General features: G+C 39.4%; 1 protein-coding gene across 1 annotated transcript in view; it reads right to left on the reverse strand.

Annotated features, from left to right (window-relative positions):
• Window positions 1-1,524: 1,524 nt before the first annotated feature.
• The window catches only part of MUSK (muscle associated receptor tyrosine kinase), a 127,440-nt gene continuing 108,832 nt past the window's right edge, over window positions 1,525-20,132 (reverse strand). The window contains exons 12-17 of the mRNA XM_075280346.1: window positions 17,944-18,032; window positions 17,286-17,445; window positions 16,426-16,621; window positions 14,591-14,782; window positions 13,060-13,208; window positions 1,525-3,381 (exon numbers count right to left, since the gene is read on the reverse strand). Of these exons, the coding sequence (XP_075136447.1) occupies window positions 2,702-3,381; window positions 13,060-13,208; window positions 14,591-14,782; window positions 16,426-16,621; window positions 17,286-17,445; window positions 17,944-18,032 (1,466 nt within the window). The 3' untranslated portion in view covers window positions 1,525-2,701. The remainder of the gene's footprint in view (window positions 3,382-13,059; window positions 13,209-14,590; window positions 14,783-16,425; window positions 16,622-17,285; window positions 17,446-17,943; window positions 18,033-20,132) is intronic.

Genomic DNA, 20,132 nt, shown 5'->3' on the forward strand with positions numbered 1-20,132 from the left:
AAGCTCATGGTATAGTTTTTGTGCTGAAGTTGATGCCAAAGGAGGCTTGGAACTATGGCAATATGTATGCACTTTGCACTTCAACTCTTCCTTGTAATATAGTACTAGGTGTATTACTTCATGGCTGAGGTGTTGTGGTTCCTAAATACTTTTACTTTTCAATAATACTACTCACAGTTGATCATGGAATATCTAGAAGGGAAGAAATTTCACACCCTGACCTGCAATGGCAGCATCCTATTACCAGACTATGCTGGACTTTAGTAAGCTCCTTAGAATGAGACGTTCTCTTGGAAATGTCTACAAAGGCAGACAGCATGGCTAAGTGCTTTATAGTGTAATCCAAGGCACAAATGCTGCAAAGTAGATTATTACACCCTGGGGTCTCTTCAGGCTCCAAAGTATAATAATCAGAAGCCAAGAATGGTGCGTAAAAGTTTGAAAAGAAACAATTACTTAATTTTATGGCTTCGATACTACATTGTATGGTGTTCTTCATAGACCATTTGCCATATTCTCCAGCCCCTGGTCGGCGCTAAGGACTGTGGTTGGGCCACAGCATATCACATAGGGGGTATTGATGTCATCATGCTTTGACAATACAGCATGTGTGATGACGCTGTAGCTTCAAAGTGTAATCACATTGACGTTCCCATGTGACCTCTGAGGCCCAAGCACAGACCTTAGGAGCCTATGATGCCCCATGTGACCTGACCGTTATCTTGAGGCTCTGATTTCCAAAATCACCAAGGTTTTGGAAATTACAGCATTTCCTCTGCATGTATTTTTTCACAACATGTGGGTGGGATTCACTAGAACAAGTTGTTAGCAATAATGTTTCTTAAATGGTTGTTCCAAGCCTATGATTTTATTACAAACAACTGACTAGGGTACAGTATAAAATAACAAAAGCGTAATACCCTACCAGTCTTCTGCTGCTCCCCTGCCAATGATTCCCTGGAACTCTGCTGGCCTCTGTATAACTGGCTCTAGCAATGTCATGTTTATTGTGTGACCTCTAAAGCTCACAACTGGTTGCAACAATAACCTCAGTGGTGTCAATACATTACCAGTATAGCCAGTAACTGACTACAGTGATCACAATCCTATACTCTGTGTTATGATTGTAGCCCAGTATAGGCCAGCAAGAAACCAGTAATGAGTGGACATAGTGTGAAGAGACGACTCTACTGAAAGGGGAATGGTAGCACCCCATTGTCTTTTTATTCATATATTTCTATGAGGAATTACCAAGGAATTGCACAATGTAGATTTCTAAGTCATAGTGCTCGATTATTTTTATTATTGGGTACTTATATAGACATGTCAGGAGAGTTGACAGCTTCGCTTTAAACCATTTTCCCTTTGTGTTTTACTGTTTATTTTTTTATTGCTACTTGGTACATACAAAAATGTTATTGCACTGTCCAAATATTATCTGCAATACTAACAAAATAAAATAATGGTAAAATACATTTAATTAAATAACAGCTGTTTATTACAAAATGATAGTTAAAAGTGACAATGTTTCAGAGCAGAAAAAAAATTACAAAAATTGAAATAATAAACAGTAATGACAATAATCTTACTATTCAGTTTAAATAGTACTTGAAATGCAATGAAATGATCTTCTAAATGTGAGCCTAAGAAATGGAAACTACTTCATTCGAATCCTATGGTAGAACTATGAAGAACTGTATATGACATGCTTCCCGCAATGATGATTGGGACCATAGACTTTGTATAAGTTAGAAAAGACTTGAATGGCATGTTCAGCTATATGTCAGTTATAATCAGTAGCTACAATAGGTTGCCCTTACTTTCCATTTGATGCAATACTATGGAGCGACAATTGGCAGCTGCACCTGTATTGTTCCTATTGCAGGAAATGGAAAGTACAGGTGCGTCCCGGTGCATATAGCGGATGCAGCCAGGATGCCATGAGTAAGGGTGAACTGTGGTCATCCAACCACAATTTATTAGTATTTTGTGCAGTATACAGGTAATTCCATATTATTCACTTACTTTTGCTTGCAACTGTTGTAAATTCTTAAAGGGAGTTTTATGAGATTATAAAAACAATGGTGCTTTCTTCTAGAAAGAGTTCCTTTCTTATCTATGGACAGTTTCCAGTATTTGTAGCTCCGTCCTATTCACCTAAATATTTCATTTGCATTATCTTGCAATAGTAGACACATCCTGTAGACTTTAGTGGTATCACATAGCCATAGGCTTATAAACTCATACTATATACACTGTATAGTTTTTATTCACAAGGCCCGATAAGTCCATGAATTTACACTACAAGGAATGAATGGTATATTTTAGAAGGTGTATTCACTTAACAAGCAACGTATTGCTGTTCCAGTGGTGAAATAGGCGACAAACGCTCTATATTTTGCTGTTATTTTCTGGAGCTTTTTCTCCAATGACATGTATTCATTTGTGTAAATGTCCTAAAGTTTAGAGCCATGTTCATGTTATTTATAATGTTAGAACATTTGTTCTCATCTTTATTCATTTTTAATTCAATAGACATTTCTCCACTAAGCAAAAACTTTGGGACCATATCCACTGCGCAGCTGGTGCCGTAGGACCATTGACTGTCCATGGATGCGTTTGGTGCCATTCGTGTTTTTGTACAACACAAACCCTGATCTGTAGAAAAGCTAGGTCTATTTGAAAAGGATGTATCAAGTTGTCAGACTTGAGCAGAGACAGCTCGGTCATACATGCGTTCCAGAATGCGATGAATACACGCAAAGCTTGGACGATCAGTAGGCATTTTGCTCCAGCAGAGACGCATAAGATTGTATAATTCTAGAGGACAGTTTTCAGGGCATGACAAAATGTTACCGTCTCTCACATAATATATGACTTCTTCATGAGCCATGCCATAGTAAGGTTGCATTCCATAAGAGAATATTTCCCACAGGACAACACCATAGGCCCAAACATCAGACTCTGTTGTATACCGATTGTAAAATATAGATTCTGGAGGCATCCAGCGGATTGGTATGGCATCATTTTCATTTGCCTTGTAGTAATCTGCTGAGTATATGTTTCTAGACAGACCAAAATCAGCTATTTTGACCACCATGTCCTCACCCACCAAACAATTCCTGGTGGCCAAGTCCCGATGGACGAACTTCCGCTCTGACAGGTAGGCCATCCCTGCTGACACCTGGCGGGCAATGTGCAGCTGATCAGTGCAAGACAGTGGTGCTGGATTCAGGTCTGAGAGTCTGACTTTGGTAGCGAGACTACTGTGGCTTAAGCTGCTTAAAGCTCGGGGTGATCGATGTCGCAAATATTCATTTAAGTCTCCATGGGCCATATATTCAAAAAGAAGACACATTGGTTTTCCCACAGCACAGACCCCTGAAAGTAAGGAAAGGTACAATGTGTCAATCATAATTTATACATTATATTTATTAATTACATATGTATGCTCATGATTTAGGGTAAAAACATATACAGGTGTTCTTACAATATAATCAAACCATAAGAATATTATGCTATTAAAAAGAATGCATTTAGGATAAATGTTTAAGTTCAACAGCAGTTAGCATGTATAAACCATACATTTACATTTATGGTCAGCTATGTCCCAAAATACGGTCCATAAAATGTCCTACGGTATACTGGAAATCTGTATCTGTTGGAGAGATTAGTTCCTTCATACTACAGGTCATCACTGAAGTAGACACTTCAGTCAGAGGAGAAATAAAGCTGCTTTTTATATATGGCAACCCAATTAAAATCTATAATGGGATGCTGTGGTTGCTGCCACTCAAAACAGACTACTGCTTCCATTAGAGTAACAGGACAGAATTGGGTTAAACAAACCACAGATAAAACCAAATCCCTATCACAATCCTTTGTAAGGCTAAGATCCCACAAACCGAAGCGTAGTAAAAAAAAAAAAAAAAAAAAAAAAACAACAAAAAAAACAAACAGCTTTTTGACACAGCAAGCCTGTAGAGTTTTCTTGTTTTCATTTGCGGACTTTCTGCCCCTATTAGACCTATATGGAAAACACCAGAATTTCCACAGGTATAAATGACATGTCATAATTTTTTAAAAATACAGCTTTTCCGCTGCAGATTTTTTTTTCTACAATGTGTGGTATGGATTAGAAGGTACTGTAAAACACAGTGTTTATTTGACATAGCATTTCACAAAGTGGGGCTCCGGCCTAAGGCCTCATGTTATGAAAACACAGCTTTTTGTTGTGGCAGATTATGCTGCGTTTTTTTAGTCAAAGTCAGGACTGGATTGAGTGGAAGAGAAAAGTATAAGAAGCTTCCTGTGGCTCACAAATGGCAGGAAAAAGAAGCACTTATATGTCTCCCTTCTGCTAAATTCACTTCAGGAATTTGGCTCAAAAAAGTGCAGCAAAATCTTAAAATATACATAGCATAGTTTTCCATTTTGGAAATTTCTTGGTCCCTTCAACAGTTGGGTCATTTATTATTATTATTTGGAACTGAATTTGACCATTTTAATAAATTTGTCCAACTGCATTGGTGCAGGGCTTGAGGTAGAGGTTCATGAGGCTAAGGCCCCACATGGTGTCCTCCAGTAAAAAAGCGCTGCGGGAAAAACACGGTGGCAACTCATCGCGGTTCTTCTTGCAGCACTTTATACAGAAAGTTTGCAGAACTTTCCTCTTTGGACTTTCTGTTTCAATTATACCTATGGGGAAACCACACCAGTTTTGGAAATCACAGGATGTTCGCAGTGCAGTTTTTACCACAAAGTGTGCATGGGATTCACTAGCATCCATCCAATTTGCTCTGACTCTAAAAGGCCATGATTTTTTCTGTGGGGTTTCCACCATGTGGGGACCCAGCCTTAGGCCGGGGCCCCACGGGACATAAACGCCGCAATTTGCCCGCAGCGGAGACGCTGCGGGAAAAATCGCGGTGTTGTACAGTGCAGGCAAAGTGGATGGGATTCATGTGAATCCCATCCCCACTTTGTGGAAAAGATCGCAGCATGTCAATTATATCTACGGATATGGCTTTCTCGTAGATATAATGTTAAGAGAAAGTCCGCAGAGGAAAACTCTGTGAACTTTCTCTTAAAAGTGCTGCCGAAAGAACTGCAAAACACATTTTTTCTTCCCGCAGCGCTTTAGTGCGGTGGATACGGCCCGTGGGGCCTTAGCCTTACTCAGAGCAAAGTGAGAAGTTTTCTCTGCCTCATTAGGCCCTGCACTAGGCATAACATAAGTTTTGAAGAGGACAGATAAGTTTCCAACTTTGTTTTGTGCTACATATCTTTAGTTAAGAAAACTAAATATTTTTTTTAAAAAACTTAGTATTTTATTTTACCCCTCATATTCTGATAACCTAGAGGCTCTGACAGTAAACACACGTTAATGGGCCTAATATTGTTTATAGATGTATATCTATAACATTGATGAAAGCCCACATCGGGACCAAATTCTTTCAGGGCTAAACTGTAAGCCCATCCCTAGTTATGTAAAAATATCCACTTTAGCGTAGGTGAGAGCAGTTTGTGTAAATCTCCATTTTGTGAAAGTGCCAAAACTGGTGTAGAAATATATGACATCCCTGTCCAGCTGTTGTTTACAGTTCTCTAGCGGAATGACGATGGTAACAATGCAATTACTAGGAGAGCTGACCACAAGCAATGGAATGTGCATGATCGAATTGCGGAGTAAACACAAATTGCTGACCTTCTGGGATGAGTCATTATAACAAAGGTGACAGCTGAATATTCATCAGGGATTATCCAGCCTTTTCACATTTGCGCTATATTCACCAAAAAAATAAATAAATCTGGATCCATCTATCCATCATCTATCATACAGAAAATTCAGATAGGACATCCCAATGTGAACAGGTGGAAGTTACTATCACAATGTTATGAATGCAGAAACATTACTTCTATTATTTAATAATCAACACATATACATGAGCTAATATGATCTAGAAACTATACATTAGAGATGAGCGAGTAGTATTCGATCGAGTAGGTATTCGATTGAATACTATGGTATTCAAAATACTCGTACTCGATCGAGTACCACTCGCTATTCGAATGGAAAAGTTCGATGCAGAACCAGCATTGATTGGCCGAATGCTATACAGTCAGCCAATCAACGCTGGTTCTTCTCCTACCTTTAGAAGTCTTCTCCGTGCAGCTTTCCCTCGGCGTCTTCCGGCTCTGAATTCACTCTGCCAGGCATCGGGCCTGGGCAGAGCCGACTGCGTATGCCCGTTTGTAGTATGGACATGCGCAGTCGGCTCTGCCCAGGCCCAATGCCTGGCAGAGTGAATTCAGAGCCGGAAGATGCCTCTGGGATGCTGCACGGAGAAGACTTCTCAGAGGATCCAGCCCGACCCTCACTCGTGGACTTGGTAAGTATTATTTGATCGAACGTTGCCTACCCCTGAAACGAGCTTTTTCCCCCCATAGACTATATTAGGGTTCAATATTCGATTCGAGTAGTCGAATATTGAGGGGCTACTTGAAACAAATATCGAATCTCGAACATTTTACTGTTCACTCATCTCTACTATACATATGAATTAGAAGTTCTTCATTATATATATTTGATCAAATGGTAAAAAGTCCATCTGTTGCGACAAGCCAACCACATCATTCAGATGGGACCCTACACTAAATAAGTATAGCTCTCTTGGACCCAGAGCAGGTCTACAATGTGAATACAGAGCCATACTCTACTTTCATTTTTTTTTTTACATATATGTCCTGGTGCTGTGTGCGGGGTGCTGCTGTATTCCCTGCTTTTTTATTACTGCAGCATCTTGCGCCTGTTCATATTGGGGTGCACTGTCTGAATTTTCTACATGCTTATTGCAAGTAAGGTGTGACTGCCTCCACAATTGGACTTGCACTCCTTCCAATTGCACAGGTTTATTTCATTGAGTTGCCCCTCTACTTAAAGCCGGTTGCACATAACTGAGCTAACCAGCTGCCGTGTGTTGCCGGTGCACTGTCCATGCTTCCACAGCCCCTTTCATTCAATGAATAGTATCCATGGAAGCAAGGCCACAATATCAGGCCCATATTTTGCGGTTCAGACTGTCGGCATGCGCACTTGACCGTATAAGTCATGGTCATATGTACTGGACATAGAAATGAATGGGTAAATGTGCCATCCAGGAAAAACCCAGGTAGCACATTGACCATTCATATGGTTGTATGCAAAGGGGCTAAGGCTAAAACCCCGTGTTGCCGAAATGCAGCATTAGTTAGACCCTCATGATAATCCACAAGCCTTCATATGGCCGTCTTCTTGCCAATATATGACTGCACAAGAAAATTCGAAAACAGGCAAGAAAACACTCACCACACCATCAAATACAAAAATACAAAAATGGTTTTATTAATCAGCACAAATACATACATAAAATATATATACGTAAAATATTAAAATGGAATACAACTGTACAAAGTACAGAACCAGGTTAGCAAAATGAAAAAAGCGTACCACACCGAATGACCCCAAAAGAAAAGTAAACATAATAACACCCATGTACTGTAATAGCCCTAAAGTAAAGGTATCCAAATATACTGTCACAACGATGTAGATATGGTACCACAATATATGATGTAACAAAACAGTGTATGTAGAATCATCTATCAAGAGGGGAGGGAGGTGTTCCTCACCGGGCTCATAGTACAGTGCAATAGACGCTACTGTGCAAAAATACAAAATAAGCCCTCATATAGCCATGCAAATGTGGAAAAAATAGCTGGTGAATAAAGTCCAATCAGGCCGGGTCATAAATGAGTTAAAGCTCTGAACAGAAATACAAGTGCGCACTATACAAAATATACTGTATCTTGATTGGAACATAAAAGGATTGATAAATATTAAACTTTGGCCTTATTGCTAAATCCAGAACTTGTGCCAAAGTTCACTGCCAGATGAAGTACTCCGAACAGATTGTTCTGAGCAATTCACTGAGGAATACAGTACAATGTCATCTCAAGAAGAATTTGTGCAAATATGTGGTTAAAAGAGATGTTCAGGCTTTTTACAAGGAATGGGAAAAGCTTGTTTGTTCTTTACAGCTCGTACAGTCAGCAACAACAGATTTACAAGCTACATAAATATCCCATATCCAGTATTGTGGGCACTTTATCATGGCGAATACCCTGAGATATCTGCATTAATATGAGGGCGCTGCATTGTTTGACTTTATATTTGACTTTATAGTCATGAGACTAGTCATGAGTTCTACTTTTACTAGGACAGCCTGCTGGCTGAGACAAAGGATTGCTATAAAGTGTAATACTGACATCTAGTAAGCTCGGTATTACAATTGTATACTCTAACCCAGGGATGTAACTACCATAGAGGCAGCGGAGGCGGCTACCACAGGACCCGGGCCATTAGGGGGCCCAGTGACAGCCACTACCGCTGCGTTATTAAAAAAAAAAAAATTTAATAGGCTGTAACGGGCCCTATTCACTTGCCAATCCTGGCTGGGCCGGGATCGGTAAGTGACACCGCGGGCCCCACATATACTATCATTATACTCGGGGGTCTTTGCAGACCCCAGAGTATAATGATCGGCGGACCGGGAGAGGTAATAAACATAAAAAACACTGTTACTTACCTCTCCACGATCCTGCCAGGTCTCTGTCCTGATGTCCTTTCTGACGTCTCTGACGTCACATGAACCCGGCCTGCGTCCCGGGTCATGTGACGTCTGACGTAATTTCAGAAGAACGCCAGTGGAGAAGATAGCGTAGGAGCCGGAGACAGGTAAGAAACAGTAATTTTTTATGTTTTTATTCCCCCGGGTCTCCGATTATTATACTCTGGGGTCTGAAAAGACCCCAGAGTGTAATAATTGTTTATGGGTGTCCACTATGGGGGATAATACTGTGTGCAGGGGCCACTATGGGGGATAATACTGTGTGCAGGGGCCACTATTGGGGATAATACTATGTGCAGGGGCCACTATGGGGGATAATACTGTGTGCAGGGGCCACTATGGGGGATAATACTGTGTGCAGGGGCCAGTAAGGGGCATAATACTGTGTGCAGGGGCCAGTAAGGGACACAATACTGTGTGCAGGGGCCACTATGGGGGATAATACTGTGTGCAGGGGCCACTATTGGGGATAATACTGTGTGCAGGGGCCACTATGGGGGATAATACTGTGTGCAGGGGCCACTATGGGGGATAATACTGTGTGCAGGGGCCACTATTGGGGATAATACTGTGTGCAGGAGCCAGTAAGGGACATAATACTGTGTGCAGGGGCCAGTAAGGGACACAACACTGTGTGCAGGGGCCACTATGGGGGATAATACTGTGTGCAGGGGCCACTAAGGGACATAATAGAGTGCGAAGGAGGGGGCCGGTCGAGGTCTTCAACGTCGGCGCTGGTGGGGGGGGGGGCATATCAAAAGTTTGCCACAGGGCCCCGCCATTCCTAGTTACGCCACTGCTCTAACCCTATATATCATATAGCATCGTAAAAAAGCTATCCCATTTAAGGGGATACATTGTGGAAACGTTTTTCTTGTTGCAGAAAAAGCATCATTTTTTTGTTGTAGATTTTGCTGAGGTTTTTTCGAGCCAAAGCCAGGATTGGATTGGACAGAAAGTAGAAATATAAGTTCTTATTATATATGGTATATTTCCTAATCCTTTTGTAGCCATTCTTGGCTGTGGCTTAAGAAGCTCCAGCAAAATCTGCAACAATAAAGCTGCGTTTCTGCAACTTGGGGCCTCAGCCTTACAGTACCAGCAAAGTGAATGAGTTTCTGGCCAATCCCATCCATACATTGTTGAAAAGCGGCATTTTCAAAAACTCAGCATGTCAATTTTACATGCAAAAACACTTGAATTCCCCTATAGATTTAATAAGGGAAGAAAATTTGCAATGAAAAACGCAGCAAAAAAATGTGATGTCTTTCCACTTAGTTTTTTTCCTTAACACTTTTTAAGCTGCATTTCACATGCGGGGCCTTAGGCTTTGTGTGTTTGGCTTCAGCGGATACACAGGAGAAAACACTGCATTTTACAGTAACAGCAAAATGAATGAGATTTTAGTTAATTTTATCCACACATTGCTGTGGAATCACAAGCAGTTTCCCTAAATATTTAATAGGGAAAGGAAAAAGCAGAAAAAAAACTTAGTCTGGATATATACAGTGCCTTGTGAATGTATTCGACCCCCTTGAACTTTTTAACCTTTTGCCACGTCAGGCTTCAAACAAAGGTATAAAAATTAAATTTTTGGGGGAAGAATCAACAACAAGTGGGACACAATCGTAAAGTGGAATGAAATTTATTGGATATTTTAAACTTTTTTTAACAAATAAAAAACTGAAAAGTGGTGTACAAAATTATTTGGCCCCCTTGCATTAATACTTTGTAGCGCCACCTTTTGCTGCGATTACAGCTGCAAGTCTCTTGGGGCATATCTCTATCAGTTTTGCACATCGAGAGCCTGAAATTCTTGCCCATTCTTCCTTGTAAAACAGCTGGAGCTCAGTGAGGTTGGATGGAGAGCGTTTGTGAACAGCAGTTTTCAGCTCTTTCCACAGATTCTCAATTGGATTCAGGTCTGGGCTGTGACTTGGCCATTATAACACCTGGATACGTTTATTTGTGAACCATTCCATTGTAGATTTTGCTTTATGTTTTGGATCATTGTCTTGTTGGAAGATAAATCTGCGTCCCAGTCTCAGGTCTTTTGCAGACTCCAACAGGTTTTCTTCCAGAATGGTATTTGGCTCCATCCATCTTCCCATCAATTTTAACCATCTTCCCTGTCTCTGCAGAAGAAAAGTAGGCCCAAACCATGATAGTGCCACCACCATGTTTGACAGTGGGGATGGTGTGTTCAGGGTGATTCGCTGTGTTGCTTTTACGCCAAACATATCGTTTTGCATTGTGGCCAAAAAGTTCCATTTTGGTTTCATCTGACCAGAGCACCTTCTTCCACATGTTTGGTGTCTCCCAGGTGGCTTGTGGCAAACTATAAACGAGACTTGTTATGGATATCTTTGAGAAATGGCTTTCTTCTTGCCACTCTTCCATAAAGGCCAGATTTGTGCAGTGTACGACTGATTGTTGTCCTATGGACGGACTCTCCCACCTCAGCTGTAGATCTCTGCAGTTTATCCAGAGTGACCATGGGCCTCTTGGCTGCATCTCTGATCAGTCTTCTCCTTGTTTGAGATGAAAGTTTAGAGGGATGGCCGGGTCTTGGTAGATTTGCAGTGGTCTGATACTCCTTCCATTTCAATATGATTACTTGCACAATGCTCCTTGGGATGTTTAAAGCTTAAGAAATTTTTTTGTATCCAAATCCGGCTTTAAACTTCTCCACAACAGTATCTTGTATCTGCCTAGTGTGTTCCTTGGTCTTCATGATGCTCTCTACGCTTTATACAGAACCCTGAGACTATCACAGAGCAGGTGCATTTATACGGAGACTTGGTTACACACAGGTGGATTCTATGTATCATCAGTCATGTAGGACAACATTGGATCATTCAGAGATCCTCACTGAACTGAATGGAGTGAGTTTGCTGCACTAAAAGTAAAGGGGCCGAATAATATTACACGCCCCACTTTTCAGTTTTTTCTTTGTTAAAAAAAAGTTTAAAATATCCAATAAATTTCGTTCCACTTCACAATTGTGTCCCACTTGTTGTTGATTCTTTCTCCAAAAAATATAAATTGATATCTTTATGTTTGAAGCCTGAAATGTGGCAGAAGGTTGAAAAGTTCAAGGGGGCTAAATACTTTCGCAAGGCGCTGTGTATATATATATATATATATATATATATATATATATATATATATATATATATATAGATTCAAGAAATAAATGGTCAACAAGCAGCCATCCTGATTAGAAAAGTATATCACATTGATAAGTCATTTGATATGGCCATGAGTGAATTTATCTAGATATGTGCTAGAAATTAACCTTACATAGGTCAATAAATCCTAAGTCTTCGTTCACACTGGACAAAAATGAAAAAAAGAAAATTAACAGTTGCAAATATTATGTATTTCTTTTTTCACGTATGGCTAGAAGGCCCTCCCCAGCAGAAGTAATGGCAGCCAATTGGGTTCATATTGAGGCCTCTGGCAGAGTCAGTGCAAACTTATCAGCATGTAATTTATATAGGACACGTAAAAGATACTCTGACCTCAAGTGTCATGTCTTGTGATGTTTGCAGTTTCTTCTTATTGAGGTCAGTGAGGAACTAACATCATAGTACTAAAACCATTATGGTTTGGGGTTGGATTAGGAGGTGCTGGCAATTTCTGTTTGGTATACTCAGCTGTCTTATTGGCACCAGCAATTCATACCAGCTCTGACAGCCCAATTGGCTGAATACAGGCGACTAGAGAGTGTCCCTACTCTCTATGCATGTGCAATCTGTATTCAGAAAAACTGAAGAAATCTGCTCAGACAAGAGCACAAGACTGGAAGCAAGGGGAGGCAGCTCTGAGCTTCATTTAGTAAGGAGGGTAAGTGTGATATTCAGGGCACTCTAAATACTGACCTTCTAATGAAAAGATTCTAGAAATGATTCTAGTATTATAATGACTGTACTGGAATTTCATACTAACAATATATAAGAATTGTTGCATGGAACATTGTTATGGCCCATCATTATGATAACATATTTTAGAATAGTATCTGTCAAGACCTATTGGGATTATATGTCTATTAGCTGTACAGACTCAGGATTAGTATAAAGTTTGGACAGCTATAGTCCCCTCTTTTATTAATAAATGGACATATTTAGATTTTTATCTTCTTATCTTTGCCTTTTTTTGTACATGATACTTGGACGTATCATTTATATAGCATAGCCCCGCTATAAGCCTCTATTGTTTCCCGTTCTTATTTTACTTATTTGTAGTAATATCTTAGTTTAGTCTTAGCGCCCTCCATACATTTGTTAATAGTATTATTTTGTATGAATTTGACATCAGAAAATATAGACCAGCTATTTTTACTTCATGTTATTTACTACTAATTTCTTAAACTATGGTAAAGTTTCCTTACCTAGAAGCTTTACAATGTTGGGGTGATCAAACTCTGCCATAAGTGCAGCTTCCCTTTGGAAGTCGGCCTGCATATCTGCTGAGGCTTCTTCTTTCAGCATTTTTACTGCTACCATTGTGAATGATTCATAAGGAAGCAACTCTGGTGCCCTGAAAAGCAACACAACATATTTGCCAACATAAAGATGAAGTAGTATTTGTTAATTTAACATTACATTTGCAAAGTTTATAAAAGATTTGTTACAGTATATACAAAAGAGGGAGGACGTTATGCCAAAGATTAAGGGGTAGCTCCAATTGAGGCCCGATTCACAATTGCGTTCAGGCCATTCCGTTCCCCTCTCCGCAAGCAGCACTTTTCGCTCAGCATTTTTTGTGTGGAAACAATATGGACCCCATTACAGTCTATGTGATCCGCAGGTTTCCTAAGGTAACCGCTTTTTCATGCGGATTAGGTTTCTAAGCGGACTCCCGAATGTAAACCCATGCACAGATGTGAACCAGGCCTGAGCAAGATCAAAAATTCCAAACTTGACAAAAAGATCTTTTCAACAAAGACAAGAGTGCACATATAATGTTAAACATCATAATAGTAAGGTCTATCTGCAAAAATAAGATTCCTAGCAGTTAACTCTAGTATCCACTCCCTTCACAAAATACCATGAGAGGTTCAGTAAGCCTAGAAAAAGTTTCCCAGTTTCCCAGCGTTTGACATCAAGGTCCTGGGGTTCTGTGATAAAAAATAATAAGCAATATGTTTGCACTTCCTCTTTTCACTTTTGCCCCAATGACCACTGCAGTTAGCTCAGTGTAGTCCCTCTTCCTTCTAGGTTTTACAATTTTAGCGTCCTTGATATAATATAAAGACTATAACGTTAGCAATGGCAATATTTACTACAAATCTACCATTTTACTGTTTAAGATGCTTTTATACAGATGAGCATTAGTCTTGTAGAACATAATTTCACATTCCATTTATCCTAACTACATCCAGCTACAACCATGCAATAATATACTGAGTAAGAACATATCACTACTCCCCCCCCTCCTCCTCTGACTACCATGACCCTTATTTCCTGCAGTGACAAACTTCTTCACTGAATGCAAGCTGAAAACCTAAACAGAATAAACGCAATGCTGTTAGCTGACATATTATTGGCACTAAGCAAAGAATTATGTCTGAAGAGCTGAAATATATCACAGGGGAAACGAAGGAGGTTACTAAGTTTAGGAACAGGCATGTGTTTAACATACGACAAGACAAATATTTTAATAAGAGCAGAAGGAGAGGTTTCAACTTGTGTTGATAAATGTCACATTTCATGGAGATGAACATATGGTAGAGTAGTGATACAATATATATCCAGCAGTGGGTAACAAACAGTCTGCATGTCAGCAAAAGGATGGAGGATAGATGTCATTCCACTGCTCCAATGGAAACTTACAGATGGTGATGTAAGGAACATTTATCATGTGTTCGTGTTAACAAACATTGTATCGCATTTTAGCCAGCAGAAATAGCATTTACATACCTGGCTTGAAAGACCCGACCAAAGGCTCCTTCTCCAATGTCCCGGACGTACTCAATATTGTTCCTGGGGTATTCAAGGCTTATGAGTTTAGGGTTGAGAAGAAGAGGCATTCTCTGGTACATGGGGTTTGGATGGAGTCTGTCCAGTACAAGTTCTGATGGAAGAGCTGTAAGTGTTGGAGCAGTAGTTTCTCTGGAATACGCAATACATATTTTCAGCTATTAAATGTTATCATAATACAAACAACATTACATCTTTAAATATTAAGAAATGAGAAAAAAAAGTTTGGCAATATACAACTTCATTAATGGGGTTATTCTCCAAGTAATATTACTTGTCATTATTATGGGACACTTCAAATTACCCAGATATAATTGGGAAGCTGAATCCTGTGGATCTCCTAAAAGAATTATGTTTTTATCAATAACTAACCATGATGACTTTTCCCAGCTGGTATAGAAGGTAACTAGACAGGATCCTTCTGTGCTTAATATTTATTAATAGACCTGACATATTAGTCATTGGTGTCCACTGACACACCCATAGAGGTGGGCGCCACTCTAAGATGATGCTATGGGGAGGGGGGGGGGGGGGGTTGTCGGATGTTAAGCCTGTCACAGACTTTCCTTGACTGTTATTGGTGTTTACTGACATATCCACTGAGGTAGGCGTCACTATAAGATGATGCTGTGAGGAGTGTGTCAGTTGTCAAGCCTGTACAACTGACAGGAATATACTATCAATGTTTCCCCCATTTCAGAAATGAATACATCCTTAAATATCCACGTTCAAAGAACAAGATAAAATGGGGGACTCACCAAGACATGTCCTAAAAAGCTGAATCTTTATTCTATGATTTCCAAATATAAACAAAATGCTGCACATGGGAGAGAGAGCTATATGTATATAAGGCTAAAGGCAACAATTGTTTATCGCCTACTGGCACCTTCTCAAGCCTCATATGTAGCATTATGAACTGTCTACTCAGTATTTGAAGGGGCTTCCCATATATAGGGCTGTGTCCCCCCTCTGCCCCAAGAGATGCCCCACCCCACTCCGACCAGAAGGAGAACTGATTTACTCTCTTGGACGCCAGGCATTCTCATAGGCTATCAATGTTTCTCCCTTTCAGAAATGAATATATCTTTAGATATTCTATTTTTTTTGTTGTATAAAATGTAAATTTACGACAGCTAAAATTATTCTACCCTTTCCAATTCTAGTAGTTGTGGTGATAGTATGGTTTTTATTGCAAACAGTTTTCCTCATTGCATTTGCAGAATTACTGTATTATTGCATTCATGGCCGCGTAATGGTAGATTAAGGTACCTTAACTAACACAAACCCTTGGCAGACCATGGTGCATCAATTGCTTAAATTATGGAGAGAGCGTTGTCAGAGAATAATATACAATTATAGATGAGAAGTGAAAATAATATGCTGTTTACCCAGAATTAAATATAACTGGCCACAACTTCTTCCATGATCTTTCAATAACTCCAATTAAAGGGACTATCTGGTTTGCAAGATTGAGAGCCTATCCTTAGGATAAGTCATCAATATTAGATGTGCAGAGTTCTAACACCTGGTAGCCATGCCAATCACCGGTATCGAAGCAGGCAAAGATTAAAATCTATGGGGCAACACTGCGCTAACTACACAAATTGTAGTAGCGAGGGAGCAACATGGCTCTCCTGCGTTATCCTAAGGATAGGCCATCAATTTTACAAAACCTTTAAAGCATTATACATATGCTATAATACCATAAATATATAAAATACCATATAAATACTATAATACCATAAAAATACATATAGGGTACTGGAAATGCTAACCTGTTTATGTTTTTCATCTTCTTCTGTCTCCGACAACAAACAAGAGCAATAATTATCAGTAGTGTTAAGCCAGCAAAACTGCAGATTGTTGATATGATGACCGTCATAGAATGTGTTGGAGAGAAAGATGACGATGTTGATGGCATAATGGGTGGCTCATGTGCCGTTTTTATTGTTGTTGGTAAATGGGGTGTACCTTCAGAGAAGACAGGAAGAAATTGTTGTAAGATATAAAATATATACAAAGCCAAAAAAGGAGTTAAATCTTGTTAAGATATCAATATGTTGGATGTACAGGGCTTTATGTTCTGTAACACTACCATTATTAAATTGTAAAATGTAGTTAATGTAAACTAATTTAAACTCACTGAGAGGTTAGATCCTCATGTCAGACCATCTCTACCCCTAAATAAGACCAAGCAACCCAATCCAGTGGGAAAAACCACACCACCATCTGAATAGTCTCTCCTCTCTCCCTCTGTCTCTATCCCTCTTCGCTTATAGACTGTAAGCCCTCGGGGGCAGGGCCCTCTATCGCACTGTGCCAGTCGGTCATTGTTAGTACTATATCAGTTTGCATACTTTGTGTACCCCCGGATGTAAGGCACCCTGGAATTAATGGTGATATATAGATATATATATATATATATATATATATATATATATATATATAAAATAACTATATTAAACTGCCAATTGCTTGCTTGTATTTTACCTTACTCTTAATCATTATTTAGTAGTGTGTAGCCACAAGATACCATCTGCTTATATGTTATTTTACAAAGCACAACTAAAACTGTGATATGATGAAATGGAATACAGTTACAATGATCACAATGCAACCATGTTATGCTTATTACCTGCCGTACATGCTGGAATGTTACAATATTCCCATCTAACATTAGGATCTGTTGTATAACACCACGGACGCTCATATTCTCCTCCAGGGTTTCTACAATAATTTTCTGCATTGAAAAGCTCTTGGAAAACAGTAGACATCTTTCTGTGAAGTTGAGGCATCTGAAAAAAAAATTAAACATTTTCTTGAACATTGCAATAATCGTTTATGCCTATATATATATATATATATATATATATATATATATATATATATATATATATAATTTTTTACATGTTTTCTGAAACTAAAGCTAGACCTGCAGCTGTACAGATTTCTCGGTTCTCACAGCTCTCAAACAGATTTTGTTTATATCTCAAGTTTCTCATTTTAAAACCAAATAAAGCATTTGGAAATCTGGCTCTGGTTTGGCAGAGGGAAATACAGGTGCCTGAATGGAATAGTAAATACTTTTCAAAGGTCTCAGCTGAATAAGAATTTATTTTATTAGCTCTTTTCCCATATTAAAATAACACGTTTGAATCCTGACATTTGTCTTGAGAGCAGCAAGGCAAAATTCAACTAATATTCATATCGTAACTTCTGACCTGTTCTTGATGAGTTCTTTTGGTTTCTGTGACTTTTTAATGTATTATTTATTACATTGTCAGATATATTACCTGTTGACTCCATTTTTGACAAGAGATTCCTGATGCTGTCACATTGATGGTCCCTTGGTAATGTCTGCCATTGCCTTTATAACATATTTCTGGAATAAACAGGATATTCTTTATTAGATATTGTTTTCAATTTTTACATGACATGTTATTTCTCTACCATGTGCTTAAAGGTGCAAATATATAATCTGTAATAACATGCATACATGATTGATATGGATCAGAGATCAATGCATAGAGTCCATGAACAATAAAGCTTGCAAGTTGCCAAGTTGTATCACTGTTATTCACATGCAGTGAATCTGTGGACAAAGTACATTTCTCATGACTCTCCTCCCTGCTCTTACTCTCTGTGTACCCCTCCCTTTTACACTCCCCCCTGCAATGAAATTACAGGTAGTAAATGACTCACACATCCAAGGTCACATGCTGGCATGATGTTTTGCTTGGTGCCTTAAAGGGGTTCTCCCATCTCAGCCTTTCAGCCAGTCTGTATGCAGTGTTTGCTTTCCACTTCCTGTATTTCTCTCCCTCCCTCCTGCTGAACGGGGCAAACATCACTTCTGCAGTTCAGATAATCTACAGATTCTTGTACAATATGGACTGTTGTTTGTGTGTTTACTTAGAGAGATAACAGACCAGTCTTTACAAACTGCAATCAGCTGAATGATTGTCCTGCCAGCAAGAGCAGTGAGTGAGTGATGTCACTTGTCCTGTCTCCCAGAGCCGTGGTTATAGCAACACAGTGAAAACAATGGGAGGAATAAATTCACATAGCAGGCAAAAAAAAGAATTTCTAAAGCAATATATTTAGAAAAAGGCTTCAATTCACATAAGCTACCAGTAAAGATAAGATCCTTGAGATGGGACAACCTCTTTAACTACTCACGGGGGAAGGGGTGGAGTTAATGAAACATCACTATTAGATCAATGACCTAAGAATAAATCGGATAAATGCTGGCAAATTTAATCAGGATAAATATTAGGAAGTATTTTGCTTTGATGCATCCTTGTATACGGCCCATATTTTTTTAAAAACGAAATAACCACTTTAATTCAACCTCATATCCCTACCATTAATGCTCTTCAGCATAAATGGAATATTGTTCAGTCATTGCTTATAACATTGATTATTATGTGGCTGACCAATTTGTTTGGTTGGCGAGTCTGTTAAAGCTCTCAGACCATATCCTCACAATACACAATGGAGGGTGCATAGGGAATTGCTTACAGTAGATATTATGATCTCCCTGCCATCAGGGTAAGTGGTGACTTTAGTTCTTAAGTAGCTGACATGCTGGCTACCACTGAGAGCTCCACTGTTGACTAGAAGCAAATGATTCTGGCTTTATGATATGATTCTTTATACACCCAGCCTGATTTAACCGGTGATCAGATATACTGGTGGGGAGAGTTTTCACTACTTATTGACATCTGACCCATGCATTTTACCATTCCTTTCCCTGTATCCATTGAGGATTGGGGCTTCCAAGGGAGGTTTTATAGGACATAAAATGGAAGGCAGATTGTGTCCCACCTAACTGGTTTGACCTAGGCTGGCCCAGGTGCATTAGCAGCAGGAGGATGGCCAGATGGATATGCATAAGCTGCACCATAAGAAAACTGACGTAATCAGTGTATGATGCTTGCTGGAATGAGGCTTAGTACAATGGTGATTGTAGACTGCCTTCGCTAAAGGCAGTATAAACATCTGATAGAGACAGAGTTTAGGATGGTCACAGTAAGGCCATTTTGTTGCAGCCCTTAGGGCTTTCTGTCCTACTTTGGGTCTTATATTCCCATGGTGCTATAGTATACATCTCCAGAAATTCATGGGGATGTTGCATTAGGGACAGGGCAACTTGTCAACTTCTATGACTCCGTGTAGGCAGGACTACTATTACACATATGATGCTGAAAACCATCAAGAGCATTAAAACTATTCATGGAAGTAAATATACATATTTTACAATGGGCACAATTGTTTTGCCTAGAGACGACAGTGCAGTTTACATCAGCTTGTATTCTGTAAACATTATATGCACCCCAATAATAACCTACACGTGTACAAACACCTTTGTATGTATTCATTGCACAGTAAGTGGGTCTGTGTGCCAGGGAACCTAACTAACCCCTCTGATTTATAGTATAAATAGAAGTAGAGTATATGCCGCTAGTAATAATAGCTGCAG

The sequence above is a fragment of the Leptodactylus fuscus genome, chromosome 1 (genome assembly GCF_031893055.1).
Source record: "Leptodactylus fuscus isolate aLepFus1 chromosome 1, aLepFus1.hap2, whole genome shotgun sequence".
Lineage (NCBI taxonomy): Eukaryota > Metazoa > Chordata > Amphibia > Anura > Leptodactylidae > Leptodactylus > Leptodactylus fuscus.